This window comes from Physcomitrium patens, chromosome 13 (assembly GCF_059467195.1).
Source record: "Physcomitrium patens ecotype Gransden chromosome 13, ASM5946719v1, whole genome shotgun sequence".
In the NCBI taxonomy this organism is placed as follows: Eukaryota; Viridiplantae; Streptophyta; class Bryopsida; order Funariales; family Funariaceae; genus Physcomitrium; species Physcomitrium patens.
In genome coordinates, this window is record NC_143422.1 from 2,966,841 (window position 1) to 2,984,633 (window position 17,793).

General features: G+C 39.3%; 3 protein-coding genes and 1 pseudogene across 8 annotated transcripts; 2 read left to right on the plus strand and 2 right to left on the minus strand.

Annotated features, from left to right (window-relative positions):
- The first annotated feature begins 715 nt into the window (after positions 1-715).
- Positions 716-2,021, plus strand: LOC112290656 (mitotic-spindle organizing protein 1). The gene has a single exon (XM_024537185.3). It carries the CDS (start codon positions 1,021-1,023, stop codon positions 1,225-1,227), a length of 207 nt encoding a protein of 68 aa, XP_024392953.1. The 5' UTR covers positions 716-1,020; the 3' UTR covers positions 1,228-2,021.
- A 2,143-nt stretch (positions 2,022-4,164) lies between these two features.
- LOC112290655 (AMSH-like ubiquitin thioesterase 3) lies at positions 4,165-8,982 on the minus strand. 4 transcript variants are annotated; one of them, XM_024537182.3, is made up of 14 exons: positions 8,583-8,982; positions 8,329-8,393; positions 7,843-7,915; positions 7,427-7,606; positions 7,053-7,159; positions 6,805-6,907; positions 6,647-6,693; positions 5,917-6,220; positions 5,699-5,788; positions 5,490-5,552; positions 5,279-5,353; positions 5,098-5,160; positions 4,739-4,791; positions 4,165-4,598 (listed from the first exon to the last, which is right to left on the minus strand). In XM_024537182.3, exons 1-14 carry the CDS (start codon positions 8,724-8,726, stop codon positions 4,427-4,429), a joined length of 1,539 nt encoding a protein of 512 aa, XP_024392950.1. In that variant the 5' UTR covers positions 8,727-8,982; the 3' UTR covers positions 4,165-4,426. The 4 variants fall into 4 exon arrangements, with proteins under 4 accessions (XP_024392950.1, XP_024392949.1, XP_024392951.1 ...); XM_024537181.3 differs by having other exon boundaries at positions 7,745-7,934; XM_024537183.3 differs by having other exon boundaries at positions 7,745-7,915; positions 8,583-8,840.
- Positions 8,983-12,324: 3,342 nt separating this feature from the next.
- LOC112290250 (putative inactive nicotinamidase At3g16190) lies at positions 12,325-14,669 on the plus strand. Of its 2 annotated transcripts, none has more exons than XM_024536353.3 (6): positions 12,325-12,540; positions 13,140-13,211; positions 13,340-13,453; positions 13,688-13,919; positions 14,069-14,185; positions 14,351-14,669. In XM_024536353.3, exons 2-6 carry the CDS (start codon positions 13,146-13,148, stop codon positions 14,416-14,418), a joined length of 597 nt encoding a protein of 198 aa, XP_024392121.1. In that variant the 5' UTR covers positions 12,325-12,540; positions 13,140-13,145; the 3' UTR covers positions 14,419-14,669. The 2 variants fall into 2 exon arrangements, with proteins under 2 accessions (XP_024392121.1, XP_024392120.1); XM_024536352.3 differs by having other exon boundaries at positions 12,325-12,380.
- Positions 14,670-14,782: 113 nt separating this feature from the next.
- On the minus strand, positions 14,783-16,671 carry LOC112290767 (chromatin remodeling protein EBS-like; annotated as a pseudogene). The gene is made up of 4 exons (XR_016506176.1): positions 16,316-16,671; positions 15,935-16,003; positions 15,590-15,734; positions 14,783-15,251 (listed from the first exon to the last, which is right to left on the minus strand). The product of XR_016506176.1 is annotated as a chromatin remodeling protein EBS-like (transcript).
- Between the last annotated feature and the right edge of the window lie 1,122 nt (positions 16,672-17,793).

A 17,793-nucleotide genomic window follows, 5' to 3' on the forward strand; every position in this document is an offset into this window, starting at 1 on the left:
ATAAGTAAATCATAGTTTAGTATAATTTTACAAATTACAGAAAGCATATTGGAGAAAAATACTAGAAGTCTTAAATAGAAGACCTTTGAATAAATAAGACAGATCAAAAAATAAAAATTGAAAAATGTTTGGATTAGAGATGGAAAGTTAAGTGAAAAAGATGCAAGCAATTCAATGAGATGAAACACGCCACCTCCCAAGACAAGAATAGCCCATCCCAAATAGATGCCTCGCTTAGGCAGTAAAATATAACACACTTCTTTAAATACTTCTTTGATCAGCAAAACGATATACCTTCTTACACTTGAACAACAACAACAGAAAAAACAAAACATAACAAACAAACAACATTATATACAATTAGTGTCACACCATGTCAAATCAATATGTGAGAAGCATTAATGATGATGAATAAGGAGATGTTGACGGTAGTCTGAAAAGCGTCCCACATGGTTTTGAATCAGCTCATACGCCATGTCCACTGAGAGTGCGTCAGGGGGAAACCCTAATTTTGGCAGTTCCCCCGCTGCCAACTGACGACCAGACCCAACAAACAAGCTCCTCGTGACTTACCCTTGCCGTCTCGGAGCATTACCTACCTCTCCTCGTAACGCCAACTAATCAAAACAATTGCAGGAATTCATTAAATAGCCACCCGAAGTTTAATTGAACTGTAGCACAGCAATTCTATGATGCCAACAAAATGATTTCAGTCTTCGTAAAGAGAATCAAAAGTTGTTCGCAAGACGTTGGAATCCACCGCTGTGAAGTGAAAGCTTATCTAGAGAACTTGTTTGCCATTTGAATAAGAAACGACGCGAGAAATGATAGTAGTCTTTCAACTTCGGCGACGGGCATAGGCTTCTTTCCCTATTGACGCCGAGTTGGTGTAAACCCAAGCACCATGAAATTGAGAAGGGAGCAGGTGCGCGGAAATGCTCTAATCCCTAAGGCGATTGATGAGCTTGCATCAAGGAACTGACCCTGTGTTGCTGCGGATTTCTGCGACTAGCTGTACAGATGGACGGCGTGGCGATGCGGAGGGCGCGTGAGTCGCTCGATATTGTGCACATGATGTCCAACTTGCTCGGCACAGGTTTGGACCGGCAGACGCTTGCCGTTTTGATTGCGCTGTGCGAGCACGGCGTCAATCCTGAAGCCTTGGCTGCTGTTGTCAAGGAGCTACGCCGGGAGGCACCACCTGCGGCAAAGAAGTCGAGTCATTGATGGTAGTCGCAACTTCGTGTATATTTTACAAGATTTTATCGATTCCAGCTGCATTTCGTGATGTTCACAGTTTTCATTTGCGCGGATTGTGTGATCAAGTCGGACGAATGTGGAATGCGGCAGAATGAGATCAATCTGGTTTCGCTAATCTCTCAGCTCGTCAACTGTGACTCTCTGATCACAGAAGCTACATTTTACCGGTGGAAGAGATGGAAGATATTTACGATGGCTGCCATGGCACTCTCATTGCTGTCATATTGCACAGAACACATCTCTGAATCTTATTTTGTTGACTACTTCTATCTTGAATGGCGAGGCTTTGTATTATTGGCAGTGGCAAATTTTTGCTGTATGACAAGGTCATTTCATAGTTTTTATGCAACTGACAATTCGAGGTAATAGTTTTCTTTTAAGTGGACAGAGCGTATCATGTGGTTCTTGTGTCTGTCCCTTAGGCATCATGTCATCAGTAGTTTAAGAAATTGTGTAAAAATGGACAGATAGTGCGGTTTTAAAATTGCTCGTTACAAGATTTATTTTGTAGTTTCTCTCTCAAGGTATATTTCTCCTGCGACCTCAAATTGGAGGGTTTGGTGCGCCTCTAGTCTTGGTTAATTTTGTGCCTATTCTAAGACTATTATGTTGTCAGTGTCTGCGCCAAATAGAAGCCTTCGTGCTTCTGCGCTTTGCACCAGCCCCACAAGAGTTGCTAGGTACGGATCTGGTGTTTCTTTGTTTGGAAACTTGGGACGCGCAATGAATTCGCTGAACATACTTCTCATTCAACTGTTTAATGAAGACTATCTAAATTTGGCATGACCAGAGCTGTAAATGTACATTTTGATTCATACATCGTGTTTGTATAGAAGGAATATGTACGAAATTTTTATCAATAGTTTGTCAGATGGGGCTGGTTTGTGCAGATGCTCGGTAGATAGTCTCTACCAACATCAACGGCCAGAACGAAGTAGATCGCTTTCCAGAGTCTGCATTTACGTCTTCGTGGACGTGCCAATCATACACGTAGGCATGCGATTGTGTTAAAGTTATGCGACAAAAACCTCGAGGCATCGTATCTATCTGGAATGATCAATAGAATCCAGTTTACTATCAAGCTTAAAGAATTTTTGGTTTTCGAAAGGCCAGATAACATTAGTATATTGCGTATTGAACAGTTGAACTTTCTGCCGTGGACCAGAGTGTGCAGTTAGTTAGTTGAGCTAAATCGGATTCCAATCACAAGGTACTAATTTTTTGCTTGTTAACGTGCTTCCAATAGAGTCTCGTAGAGCCCTTCTTTGCCGTGTGAGGACGCTCAAACCCCATGGGGAAGATCCCTGGGATCCCGCAAACATCACGTTGCCCAGTTAGGTTGTTATAGCTGATGTTTTTCGACAATGATGAATCTTGCACATTTGAGCATGTCACTCAAACCAAGTTCAGGATTACGGTGTAGATAAATCACTTGACTTGTTGCCGGTTCGCCTCTCACAAACGAATCGTGATGTTTGGGAACATGTCTCATGAACCAGTTGGCAATGTTAACGATTCAATCAGCATTGGAGAGCCACCAATTTAGCGGGAAGAGTGCCAGACATTCTCTTGCCCGCCTAGGTGTTACAAATTCTTCAGTTTTCTCACTCTTAAGTGAAATAGACCCTTTGATCTTGTTATGAAACGAGACCAAGTGAGAATTTGTTTTTGAAGTTGCTGATCTGTAAATAACTCTGGCTTGAGTTGGGGTAGATTGAACCGGTAGAGACCTCTGGTGTTGCTAAACACGCCTGGCGTGATTCCCTTGCAGGGGTTACCTCTTGTTTCGTAAGGTTTCAGCTCTTTGAACACCTCACTTCACGTTCAGTTACCGTAGTAATTCTCTCCTGGTGCATCCCAAGTGATCGCTCATCAAGCATGGACACCACAAATTTAGAATCAGTTGCGTATACACCATCCACTGTACTACCCATTTCGAAAGAAGGGGATATCTTGAATTGTTGGCAACATTCGTCTATGAGTCTTGGTCATGATTACCGATAAACAGTTGAGATCACAATGAAATGTATCTCATGTCGGACACTGAGAGCAGTTCAATGTTGGAGTTCAGGGTTACTGCCGATTTGCGGGTTCTTGAAGCGCAGCGTAGCTTGTTTGCCTCTAGCTTGACAAACCGATGTTCAATAAAAAATGGCGGTTAACATTATAGCTAGCGACAGAGCCTAGACAAGCCAGCCATTTTCTCTGAAGAGTGCATTATCATGGTCAACTTCCACTTCATGTTAATCTCTTTAAAATGTCGTTTTTGCGGATGACTGCACAGACAACTTCACCAGCTCGAATCACAAATCGAAAGATATAACCAGATGAAGACGAAGGTTAACAAATCACTGTGTAATAGAATTTTGTTGACTTGACTTCTACAACACAACTGTAACATACACATCTGGATTCTGCATTAGCCGGCGGAATGATGTTGGCGCATTTTGATTCATCGTCCCAAAGTGATCGTTCCAGATGTCTAAGATCATGTATGCCGTGTTATGTGGACTGCAATTATGTTCACTGCTGCGATGAGCTCATACCAGATGGAAAGTGGTCTTGCGCCCAGTCGAATTCAGTAGCCATCCTGACATTGGCAGCAGCAGAAAAACAATCCAATTTCAGGTGATCTTCGTTGAATTCCTCTTTGAATACAGATCATGCTCGGTATTTTGACGTTCGAAGTTGCTAAGATGCTGCCCACTACCTCCTGGAATTTAGACCTTAGCAGCTGATATTTGATATTTTGATGAGGCCTCGGAGAACACATCTGTCCAATACAACCTTTCCTAGGTTCACTGAGGAACGAGTAAGAAAAAAGTCACTTAAAGTTGATCGCAAACGCAAGTTCACGGTCGAGGGAGAAGAGAAGACTAGAGAAAAAACTCTCATAGATTTCGCTTTTTTAGACTCAAACCACACTAAATCATTTATTTATAGCACACATGGACACTACCAAGCGGGGAACTTTTGCGCCACTATCCTGTATTCACATGAAATGAAAATGAAATTTGTTAAAGACCCTACCTGACGCTAAACGACATCAGTGTCGCTTGAGTGACTACTGTATAATATCTCATGTAATAATGGTACCACCCCTGCTGTTTTGGGGTTTGAAGTAAATAACACCATTCTGATGATATGGAGCGACCACAAGGGCCTACTACCGAAGATCAACTATGTCATATTTTACATTATTAACCCAGTATACATGAGAAGAATCTTCATAAATTGGACCCCCTTCAAGTGGTTCTTCATGTTGATGAAAACCACGTCCCTTACAATTTTGTAATACCTGAACTCCTGGATCGGAAAGGCGAAATATGCCACACTTACTGCAACCAATTCCCCGAAATCATCATCCCATGCCAGAATAAATACATAGAGATGTTATTGAATCCAGAAGTGCAGATATGAGCAAGCAGAGGACGCAACAATGACAATGCAAAACGAGCGTGTGGTAAGATATACTTACCGACGAGTATCTGTAGGAGCCATTACAACAGCTATAGCTTCTGGCAGCATAATCTGTCAGAGAGGCCAGGATTACGATAAATGCCACGCATACTTCACCTTCTACCGCCAGAATCTGTCTTTTGATACCCCCATATTGGGCTAAAGAGATGTCCAATCAAGTACAACAAACAAAGAACTACCGAACTGGTCACTGCCAGTACCAAAAGTGAAGAAGTAGCTGGTTCTAAAAGAATCAAAGCCAACGAAGCTCAAGAATCCCTGGTGACTGCTAAAACAGTGCCTGATCGTTTTCTAAAGGTCTACGGTGACATGGACCTGAAAAGACCTCTATAACTGCAAGTGGAATTGAACACTGACCTGATATGAGTAGTGAGTGTGCAGATCAACGGAGGACATGAAACACGATTGTTTAGGATGTGTCTAAGAAACACAAAGAAAAAATATTAGTTGCTCCTTACAAAGGCCAAGTTTAATGCGTCATGGCCAAGAGGCTAAGAACAGAATGCACGTAGAAAAGCCAAACAGTGAGATAGCATACGTGTATCCATCCAAGCTGGAAGAGTCCCCGCTGCTCTTGTATGTCAAATAATTCTTCTTCATTGAGAGTCTCACACTGTCCCAACATCCATTATGATCAAAATGCAAGTTACAACCGTTAGGAACACGCCAAGCTTGAAAGACTATCCAAATGAATATGCGTGTGAAGATTTCAAACCGAAATTCGGAGGTGAATCTGAACCAATACTTACAGTATCTGGTGTTGATTTTTGTTTGGGGATGATGAGAGTCGTAATGTGGAGGACGCCCCTTTTCTGGAAGCAAAAACACATGTTAAGTAGACTATGTGTCATGACAAGTTCTAGAGTAGTCAAAACCTACAAGGGCCAAGACACTTGTATATATCATGTACGTGCTATTGCAAAACTTAAAAATTGGAGAGAATGCCAAAAAGGCTCACCAAAAAACCAGTGAGAACTCCACAGGTTTCAAGGTTATTTTTCGTGTTGCAATCCGCAAGCCTTAGAAACTCCTCTAACATCCTCGATGACTGCACAGAAAAGGGCAGTTCTACGTGATCAGACGCTTTTTCGCATGACCTAGCTGAACCACCTTTAGCATCTCAACCGAGAATTCATTATGCAATGAGTATCTTATGGTGAGAATTGCAAAACATACTATATGCAGATTTTTACGCCTTTTTGTAACCGAAAAATCTGACACTGAATTTCGGGGTGGGCCAGGTCTTGGGTCTGCAACTTGCGAAGGTCGTAGCTGAACATTAGAATGTCCAACCATAGGCAGGGTCCGAACAGCGGCTCTCCCTGAAGGCAGTGAAGGCTGTCGAAGTAAACTGAGCAAGTTTGGATCCGTCGTGAATAATGTTTCTGACTTGGGCCAAATAGAAGAAGCAGCTTCCAACGATGAGTCCAAAGAATGGATCCCTGCCGACAGTTTTGCAGACTGTAAAGTCTTCTGCAAGCTTCACCACAGTACACAGGATGGGAAAGGTTAGTATCTCGAATGAAAGAAGCAGACATCATCGTGTTGCAAGAAACATCGAGACCTTGTATAAATCCCTTTCTACACATCAAACAGAAAAAATACAACGTTTGGATGAACAGAAGACATAAGACTTGGAGGTTGCAATAATTTGAACTCAATCAACTCTGAGCAGATAATATGTGCGCTGCAATTTATGTCGGGACATTTTAACACACTTTCTGCATGCCATAATACTATAAATCAATCCAGAGTATGAAGCTCGTTTTGACTTGCATAAAAAGAAATACCGCTAGAAAGTTCCTGCTAGACAGAAGGATATCTATAGAAAATTATCCAAATTGCTTTCAAAACGGAGGTGAGCGAAGTACGCCAAAGTCAGACTGGCGATGAGAGATTGGCAAACCTTGGAAGTTCAGTAGGTGTTGCATCAATGTGACTTGGATACTGGACCTACAATAAGCATCAATAACGAAACTTGTAAGTTATGAGTCGACGCTGCGATTCAGTAGAAGACTTGTTGATCCCAAGGAACTTTCATCTGATCAATAAATGATGATATACCTTAGAAAGCCTGACGGATGATCTTCTGATTGATTGCCCAGCAGATCCAAGAACAGAATGTCTAGCAAGGGTGTCATCAGCTGCTTGTGGTATGGACAGAGACCTGCAGAGCAAACCAACAAATTAGTCAGAAATGCGATAGGTAGCAATGTAAATATCTGAAATCCTTCACTGCTAGAAACAGATGGTAAAAATCTTTTACAATACATGAAAGAAATTTTTGGTAAGAAAACACTGCTCATACTCACGTGCTATTGAAGTCATTCAGATAACTTGGATTGAAAACTGGACTCTCGGTATTCGAAGGTCTGTTCAAATATTCCCTCCTACTTGAGGAAACACTAAGTCCATAATCCTGTACAACATAAGTACCAAATGCTATAAATGGAGTTCAATCTTATGACACTTTCATACGAATATGAAATTTCACTTCCCTGTGAGTGGCCTTCCAAAACCTCTGGGTCACCATTAAGCTAGATATAAAAGATGAAAACATGATGTAATAACAAGCGTTGACAACAATAGATAGGCAAATTTGTAATATATTAAACAAAATGGAAACAGGTTGAGGAAAACAACAGATGGCTACGAGATAACGGGATGAAATGAAACGTGGTCATACCTTGTGCATGTCAGTATTGTAATAATATTGATTCCTTACGCTGGTAGAGCGAGAAATACGAGTGTTTGCTGAATTCTGTACAGCAAATCCAGCATTCTGATGAGCAAATTCCATATGCTCGATTTGATCCCTAACTTCCGGTTTCAAGGCTTCAAGCTCATTTATAATTTGATTTAACCTCTGAAATTTACACGTAAGGGATTCGTCAGAAAAGCAGTACTCATCCAATTCCTCATGACATTTAAAATCTTAAAATAGCTTTCACTCAACGAAGCAATAAAGTCAACTTCATTAGCATATTGTTTGATGTAATCGTACTTGATGCACCACAGAGAATTCAATAATTTGTTTGTTGATCAAGCTTCTGAGACATGAGGAAGTTCCTAAATGAATACAGCATCTGTAGCGCTTTCTACCTTTCTGTACTCCACCTTGTACTCCGGATGGAAGTGATAGTCCCGATGACATGGTATAGTGTCTGTTAATAAACTGCAAAACATGCAAATATCTGCTCATGAACACAGCAAATGCAATACTTCTCGTTATTCATATGCGAAACATATGTAGCTGAATCTAAAGCCTATTCAAATCACTCCAAATTCAGGATGATGTGTTGCAGGAGCCACGTCAAAAATATAGTGGGTTCAGCAATAAAAACACTAATTATGAAAATAGCACACCAAACACATAGATAAAAGTGATTATAATACAACTAAACAAATGAATGAAGCTCCCAGGCATTTGATCTTGGAGCTACTATTCTATCACATCATTTTGAGCGGCTACGCTGTTCCCGAAACAATACTGATATTACAAACGAAACAGATGGTACAGTGGATGCATACTTTAGATCGCTCGAACAAGAATATCGTACACATCTCGAAAGGTCATGGAACACAAACCTTGTGTACCGGAGGAGGAGTATGAACAAATCCAAATTATTTTTCTCGTCACGATACACACTAGCCTGCGTAAATATCGACATTTTTAATCTCCAAGTTAGCCGAATCGCACCGCAAGAATTGCAATTTTTTTAGTACTTGGTAACAGATTGAAACTTTGAAAATTAGCACTATGTATACCAACGAAGTAGCAAAACGAGCTAAATATAACCCCTGAAAAATCACCTCGTGCGAAGGAATTGAGACCCTACTACCTGCTTGAGGAGATTGTTCGCCATGCGATAGTAAACCTTGACTGACAGGCTCTGGTCGACTTCTATTTTTCCCGTTCTGGCGGCGATGAAGGCTTCGTACGTCATTTTTGTAACTCCGCCGTCACCGGACGGCCTGGCCATCATACGTAAGGACCAAAATCACGGCAACTCAAGAGAATTGAATCTGAATGTATCAATGGCACCGCGATGGAGGTTACCGACATAACTAGAACACTACCCTGTCTCTGTGTCGTGACGAAATCTGAAGCTGGAACCGCTTCATCGTCAAGCCGGAGTCTTCGATTCAGGCACACGATCGATTTACCGAAAAGCTTGAAAAAGCGACGGAACTCTGCTATAACACTAGGAACCCTACTACAGTAAACACGCTGTACTTGTGAAAATGACCAATCGATGAGCGCCCCGCTGATGACGTTGCCAGCAGGTGATGAATGAATATTCGATGGATGAGGGGTCCAATCATACAATCGTTCTTCGCCACTTCGGACTCAATTCGTGATGGGTTCTGGTCTTCATCTAACAGATCCTTCCATTCATCCATGATTCCAAGGACGATGCTGCATCCTGTTCTCGGTATAAAGAATTCTGTGTACCTAGAGGACCTGATGATGTAGTTGAACGGGTTTCCACGTTTTCCACGGCTCGCGCCAGGATATGAGCAAATGACGGGTTGTTGAATAGTATGGTAACACGTCAAAATAACATATCAACTGGGAAAATATAATATATTTTTTATATCTCCGTAAGTGAAAAAATAGAGTAGCTGTAATTCCAAGAATAATGTTTGAACATTTACAACATAATAAAAATAGAAAGTTATTAAAGTCACATCCCAATGTTGTTAAAGCCACACTCCACATTACCATTTCATGATTAATTTCATCTATTTTAATCTCCGTTCCTTATTCTATGTCCCTTATGTACCATTCCCAACCTTTGCACATTGTTTCCTATCCAGTCTCTTGTTCCTTACCTCCCAAAATCAAATATCACATGGTTTGGGGGTGTGGTTTTAATAACTCCCTAAAAATAGAGAAATGTTAAATAGATCGAAGCTTTTAATAAATTGATCCACCTCTGATGAAGAATATGGTAACCATGATAAATGTGGTTGGTTTTCATTGGTTAGAGATCTAACAATGGAAAAATGAATCTAGAAGTTATTTTTATTTTTACAATGATTAGGATGGGTGGATTGATTTAGTTAAAACCTGAGTCTATTTAATATTTTTCTAAAAATAATTCTATTAATTAATTATATCATGTTGCCAATCACAAAAACTACTTGCATATTTTTTTGATTATTTTTATAATGGTTCTTGATTCTCTCTTATGAAACAAATCTTATCAAGATTTTTTTATTTTATATTTTTATTGATCATATGACATCTTTTAAAATTTTGAATATTTATTTTAACATTTGTTGATAAAGAAAAATTATAGTTGTGTTCCTCACTAGACTCCTTTGGTTATTATGAATCATGATGTATGAGGGTAAATTTCCCTCTCACCTCAAATTACAAGATGGCCTCAATTAAGATTTGCTTGTAATTGGTGGTGAGAAGTAGAAGTAGCAATAAATAAGAACAAAAGAAGAACAACACCAAACAAGTGAAACAAGTGCAATCAAGCAATTGTACACTACAAAACTAGTCACAGTCTATTCACTAGATTTTCACCTAATAAAGATAAAAGATAAAAGTAAAAATATTTTTAGATAGATAATTTTTTATCTTTCCAATGACATAAAAATCATGTAATTCTAAGTTACTATGAGTAAATTATAATACATTAAAAATAGAATGTAAATAATAAAAAAGTTAAGTGAATAATTTTTATCTCAAGAATAATTTGCTTAAGAAATCAGGAGTTCGAACCTCACCAAGGCTCACAAGTACCGTATATTGGTCTTCTAAAGAGGCCTTGAGGCCTTAGTCTTATCTTCCTACCTATACCCAAGGTGCTACAACCCATATGAGAATTGTGCACCTCTCTTCCTACAAGGACTATACTAGCTGCTGGTCCTCCTATTTTCTACTAGTAAAACTAATTTTTTTGCATTTTTTGACTTCACAATGGTGTTCAAAAACACCCAATTAGCCTAGAAACCTTGTACTGTCTTCAAATCTTGTTTCATTTCTTCATAGTGGCTCTCAAGGTGATAAAACTCAATTTTTCCAAGGTCTTGAAATTTTCTCTAAAATTCATAAAAAATCCTAAATAAATTCTAAATAAATTCTAAAAAATATTATAATATTTCCATGATACTAATATCCATAAAGGCTGTATTTTTCTATTTTTGTGATTTTTATAGTAATAAAATCAATTTAAATCCACTAAAAATCCTATTTTCTACATACATAATTTAAAAGACATGAAGTTCTTTTTCATGCTTCTTTTAACTATTAACTAATCATTGGTAGGATTTTTCTAAGTAATACATGTAGATATGAGGCCAATATAGAAATTGGTCTTGATTACTAATCATTAATACTCAATAATGAGTGAAAATACTAAACCAACTAAGATAATTGCCTCCAAGACTTACTAAGATTCCATTTTTGTAACTTTTCTTCTAATAAGTCTTTTATACTTATAAATACTTCTAAATTCTAATAAGTATGTAAATAGTCAAAAAGACTCTCTAACCTTAGTATTTATCTCATTAAATGACTCAACACTATATTTTTAACTAATCCACCAATTAAGATCCATTGGTGGAACTCACATGAAGTTCGAATAAAGTTAATGCAAAGTTGGGGTAAAGTGATTGAGTTAGTTTCAGATTTGGTTTTGTGATTAGCATTGTCTAATAAAATATTAATTAATATGACGTGGTTTTTGAAATATAAAAAGAATCAAGATGTGTAAACTATTGATGAATATGTTCTATTTATTTCTTAATCAAACAATAATGCGGATTCTAAAACACAAACAATTCCTAAATCAAGCATGGTCATCACAATTTTAAATTGGAATCCTCATATTTGGATTGAATTTATGTTTTGTAAAAAAAAACAATTGGTTTTTAGTTATTTTGTTTTTTTCTTTTGAAAATTTTGAAGTGAATGATTCTATAACATATCACTTTGATTTTGTGTTGATATAAAAGATAGCATGAACAAGTAATCCTTTAAAATTAGTTTCTCTTTAAGTTATTTTTTCCCATCAACTTCTAGAAAATGAAATAACCACTTTCGTCCAACTTTGCTTATATTGCGGAGTACCAAATAATACACTTAAAATTTTAAGTACAAAGTCTGTCCAATTAAGTCCATCCCAACAATTTTGTGTGTCAATACAATTAAACCTCAAGTATTTCAAAGTGAAATGTAATATCATGAAAACCAGAATTAATATTGACAAAGACGTAACTTTTGCCAATAACAGGAATTTCTATATATATATATATATATATATATTTGTATTAAAAATACAAAGTTGTGTGTTTCATGCATTTGCTGCAGTCAATCACAGAACACACGCTTTGCTAATATAACCGCCCACTTTCATCAACATAAGAACGTCTGTAACATTAGACTGCTGCTCTCAGGACGATGTTGAAGTACCGACTAGAGGGAGAGATCCGGGTATCAATTTTATCGACTTTCAGGGGTCATTTGGTGGACTCCGCTGGACGCATCCAATTGTGCCGCCCCGAGCGGTGCTCCTTGCTCACAATGGATCGCGAATGTTGCTGTCCATTTAGCCATTTGGCAACAGAATCGCTGCCGGGGCTCTGTCTAGAATCCGAGTGTTATTTCACCTGAGCTGCTGGTGAGCGGAATATCCATCGGTTTTTACACACCTTAGCTTATCATTTCTAATTCTTGCGTCTCTTCATGGTTGTTGTCTTTGTCTCCAATGTCGCCTTCGTTGTTTGCATATTCTTGAAGTAACATCTAGCCATGCTCTAGCGGAACTGATGTAGGTAAAGGTGAGCTGGTGTTCCGCGTAAATGGATTTCAGTTTGATTATGTTGAACTTTTGACGGTGCAACTCCAATTTTGTGTTTGTGCTGTTCGGGTGGGTTTAAGAAGGTGTTTGAGAGGGTAAGACTTAAATAACATGGGCGTTGGGAAATTAGTGGAGCAACCTTTTCAACCAGATGATAGGCGCAATTAGCTGCTTCTTAAGTTACAAGTTTCAGTGCTCTCTGCTGCGTCTTGGAAACATAGTCACGGATCAGTTGAAAATAAGGTACAATCACTTTTATCAGGTGGCATAAAAGTGATTGTACCTCAATTTGACGAAGATTAGGCAAAATGTGACCGTCAATTCGTCTAGATTACGGAGTTATTGGTTCACTTTTAACCCTAACCTCAAGATATTCCTAACACAACCGAATTGTGATAGGATTGAGTTGCAGATTGTTGATGATCTTTCACCAATAAGCAGGGGTCGTCAGTTATGTAATTTCGGTGCAATACTTGACAATTTAAATCCATCTCGAGGGTCTACTGCTACAAGAAGAGATACATGAATTAGCACTCTAGGTTGAGGTGGTTAATGACTGTCTTTACGTGTGGCACTCAGAGTGCAATGGCTGGAGCGGACGAAAATCAAGCTAAATGGAAATCAACTGCATTATTGGTGGTGGACATGCAGGTAGTGTTGTTTCCTTCGTTCCTTATCTGTTTTTTGAACTCCTGCACCTTTGATTTATTTACAGAACTACTCTTGTGCCGATGGACATGTTACGATTTAATCACACAATGACACTGCGATGGCTGCAGAATGACTTCCTCAGCCCGGAATGCTGTTTGTTTGTGGCTGGAGGACCAAGAGTTATTCCTGCTGTGCAGAAAGCTGTCGACATCGCTCGAGAAAAAGGAGCTTTTGTTGTCTGGGTACATTATCTCTCATGTAAACAGTCACTTTTTTGCTTTTCTAAGAGTGCCTTCCGGCTCGATGTTAGGATAAGTAATGCTCTTAAAAATGTGGTTTGAATTAGTTGTTTAGGGAGCGCCAAATTGAAGTTATAAGGTTCTTGAACGTTTCTTTAGATGTTCTGTTTCAAATGCACACGAGATGCATCCACCAAATGTTGACCAAGACATGTTTGTACTTGGTTAATTGAGTAGGTTGTCCGAGAACATCATGAAACTGGAAGAGACGTTGAGTATTTCCGAAAGCACTTATACGATGGCACTTCTGGACCAACCATGAGAGGCGCAGTGGGTGCTGCTCTGGTAGATGGGTTGGTCCCAATTCCTGGAGAGCACAAAATCGTGAAGTCCAGATTCAGCGCCTTTTTTGCTACAAATCTGGACCTTGTGCTTCGAAGGGAGGGTATCCAGCACGTTGTTGTTGCAGGTGTATTTCGTAAAATTTACTGAGGATTGCTATCATAGTGCGAAGACTACTCAAGGCATTACAATGACATCTCAGTAGTAATATATTGGAGCTCACTAGAGTTTGCTAATATTAATCACTAATTTTGATGCTTCTGAAATTGTTGGCAGGTGTTCAGACCCCAAATTGCATACGAGCAACCGCTTTCGATGCTGTTGCATACGATTATCCATTTGTGACAGTTCTTTCTGATGCAACGGGGGCTCAGTCTGATGCCATTCATTCTGGTAGTAATCTCCCTCTCAACCATTTTATCTTAAAAAATTGCGCGTTGCAGATCCTTACTGTGTATCACTGCTGCTTCTTTCTCCTGGCACATGCTTGAGGTAAGGAGGGGTTTTATTTCTACTGAATTTGTGAGGCTGTCCTGTTTACTTTGTGTAATTTTGCAGCGAATCTGCTGGATATGCGGAAGGTGTCAATTGCAACACCAACCGTGGCAGAATGGGCGGCATCGTAAGACATTACGTACCTCGTGTTGCGGACATTGTTACAGATGTCATTACAATCTGGCTGTTGCAGTGGATAATAAGGCTTGTTACAAGGCGACTGCAGAGGTTGCTGGACCTTTAGAAGTGTGGAATTTAGCATCTGAAGTGACAGGCTAGTTCCTTGTTTCTGTTGGTATATGTTTCTCTGCAATTCTCGGTCCATGAACTATGTGATTAATGGATTAATAAAGTTTTTAAAGTACATTGTTACGGCATTCTATTTGAAGAGTAAGCTGTGGGAGGGTGTTAAAGATGGGTTCTTCAACGTTGCCCATACTGCATAGAGCTTCATATGCCTGGTCTCATAAGTCAGTTTCAAGAAAAAGGCTAAGTAAGCATCCCAATTGAACAAGAATCGCTGCTGGATTCTTCACTCACTCCTAAAGTTAACTCATTCCAAACCTAGTCTAGAGGTGGTCCTTCCACAAGGCTATGGGATTAGCAATTGTTCTTCCCGAATCATGCATCACAGTTCTGCTTTGGAGGAAGTCTCAAGTGGTGAAACAGAATATTCGACCATCTCCTGAGTTGTCAGCACCCATTTAATTTTCACCATATACCTCTTGGTAATTCCAGCCCAAACACATGGTTTGTCCGAGAACTTCTTACCTACAAACTTGTGCATAACGAGGCCCTTGACCACAAAGTTCCTACGTCAATGCCGCCTTCATACATTACCACTTTACACAGTTGTCCTTCACAAACATGTCTTTAACAAAACTTTATGCAGTAGCACTGGGGAGAGGTCTCAGATTCTTGATTCGTGTCTATTGTGTCACTTCTTCCCTCGCTTCGGACCAGGCTGCATTCCAATTCATAGTATTTGGATCACAATGCTTTGAATAAAACTAATTTGAATTAAATTATTGACAATAATAATAATAGGAATAATAATGATATTTCTATTTTCATTTTTTATATACTTACATACGAAATAGTGCCACATTGAACTGTTTAGGTAGATTTAAAACCAGATCTTGTAATAAAGGGACTGGATCTAAATGTTACAAATGCTCAACATATTCCATTCCCCCAAGCTTTCCTGATTCCAGTGAGTACAGAAAGGAGAAGGCATAGGTCGAGCAATACTAGCAACATCAAATGCCCCTACTATCGAATTCACTGCATAGGTTCACGTACCTTGACATGATCAGGGAGAGGCGTTCTTCTAGGGGACGACTGCTCCACCTTCTTCCCTCCAGGTTGTGAAGTACAATCGGGACAAACAAACTTTTCCATTTTTTTCACTTGATTTGGTGTAAACCTCATGCAAGATGGATGGAACCTGCATGAAGAAATTTCAAATGAAGTTTAGCTCATTTCAATCATACACGTCTTGAAACTTTGGATGCTTTGCGAACCTGGGATTATACATGACCTAAATCAAATCTACGGAAGCAATAAAACCAATACTTAGCAGAAAAACCGGAGGTATATTTTGCGGCAACGAAGATGCAGAGCGAGGAGAGAGAATATCAAGCCTACCAATCTTTACAGATTTCACATTGCACCATCAAACCGTCAGGGTTGTAGGGCATCTCACACTTACAGCAACTGCATATTGACCAAGAACACCTGTCGGGATTAGGAATATAGGTACAAACTCAAGATTATTTATTTATTTATTTTTTTCTCTTTCCGCGAAGCAGAATGCTCTCTGATAGTTCGTGAAATAAAACATAACCAAGCTGTCTTCGTACTTATGTTTCTCATCGAAATCTGCTCCGCAAAATTAGAATTTCAAATGGACTACTTTGGATCCGATGATGATACTGGATACTTTGTAGCCAGTGACTCCTAAGTATAAAACCAATAAAATACAACTCCCTACTCTGAACTGATTAAACTAATTGGAAAATTACTCACACGGCAACTCGATCAGGACTGAACGCGCCAGTGGAAGCTTTGTATTCGAAGCGACAGAAATAGTCTTCAGTACCAACGCTTTCCAGTTTTGTGTGGTTTTTAAATTTATGCACTTTAAATTTACCCTCAGTAGTGTCCGTGCTTTGAATATCATAGTGATCTTAAAGAAAAAGTTCTTTTAACTCATGAAATTGCCGCCTGCCTCCCACCGACTCTTCCGGCCGATAATACCATCGCACACGGACCTTGGCGTTTCTTTTGCTGTCGGTTTCAATTTTCTCTATCTTGGCAACGTAGGGTGGTTTACCCGGATCTTGCCCGCGCATCAGGACTCAATCTCCCACTGCATTGAACATGATTGCAAGTCACTTCGAGGGAATTTTCTACCTGAAAAAAATAAAATATTTTTTTATTATAATAAACTACATCTATTTTTTTTTTTTTTTTTTTTTTAATGATAAAATCTCGCCAGAGGACGAGAAAATATTTCGGTGCGAGAGAGAGAGCGAGAGAGAGAGAGAGGATCGGGGAGGGAAAACGTAAAAGATACTTAAAATGATACCACGGTCGTCCACGATCAACTGCTGCAAGAGTGATCTAGAATTCTAGTACAGATATCGATGGTATCAGTACACCGTCAGATTCTACGACGTTTTGATATATATGAAATGGTCTCCAACTGAAGATCATGAATAATACAGCTCATGTGTGTAAGGGTAATTATTTGTTTTCTGAAATGAATAAACCGCTTCGAATGTGACTGATCACGGATATACCATGCTCCGACCCTTCTGAGGTTCTAGGGAGACCTATAGCATCACAAAGATGCTGCAAACCAGGTGCTCGTGTAACCTCTCAACAATTTCACGAAATGACTTGAAACGGTCTAGATATACAGGCTCCACACAGGTACTACACTGATGTGTTGGAAGGTTCAAAGAACGAAAATTTTAGGAACTCGCACTAGTCTACAATATTTCTAAAGAGAAAGATCAGTGCTCTACGAAGCATCCAGCGCTTCTTGGCACTCCGCAATTGTCTCATGAGTTTTAACATCAGGAGAATCTGCGCTCTTGGTGCACGAAGAATATTATCAAAACATTTAATGCCTGTTAAATTCTTGCTCTTAGTGAAAAATTCCAGCATTTTTCAGTCTTTGAGGGAGACTTCGATATTCATTGCACAGCTATAGCAGCTCACAGCAACCAGCCGAGAATAGTGACGGAGCTTCAGAGTCTCGCACCTGAGCACGAAACGAAGGAAGATAATAGTCTCGACGCTAACATCACCGAACCGCAACACGATAACAGTGAATCCAACCAGGTCTATTTGCATGCAATTAAGCTCGGCATTCAAACCCTCTCACCTTCTACAACTTTGTATGTGCCTTTCACAATGTAGGAGTCGAGAGTTTTCTTAGAGCCTTTAGACCATGCCATATTATTGAGCCAATCCGTCATAACGTTTCTAGCTCCTCC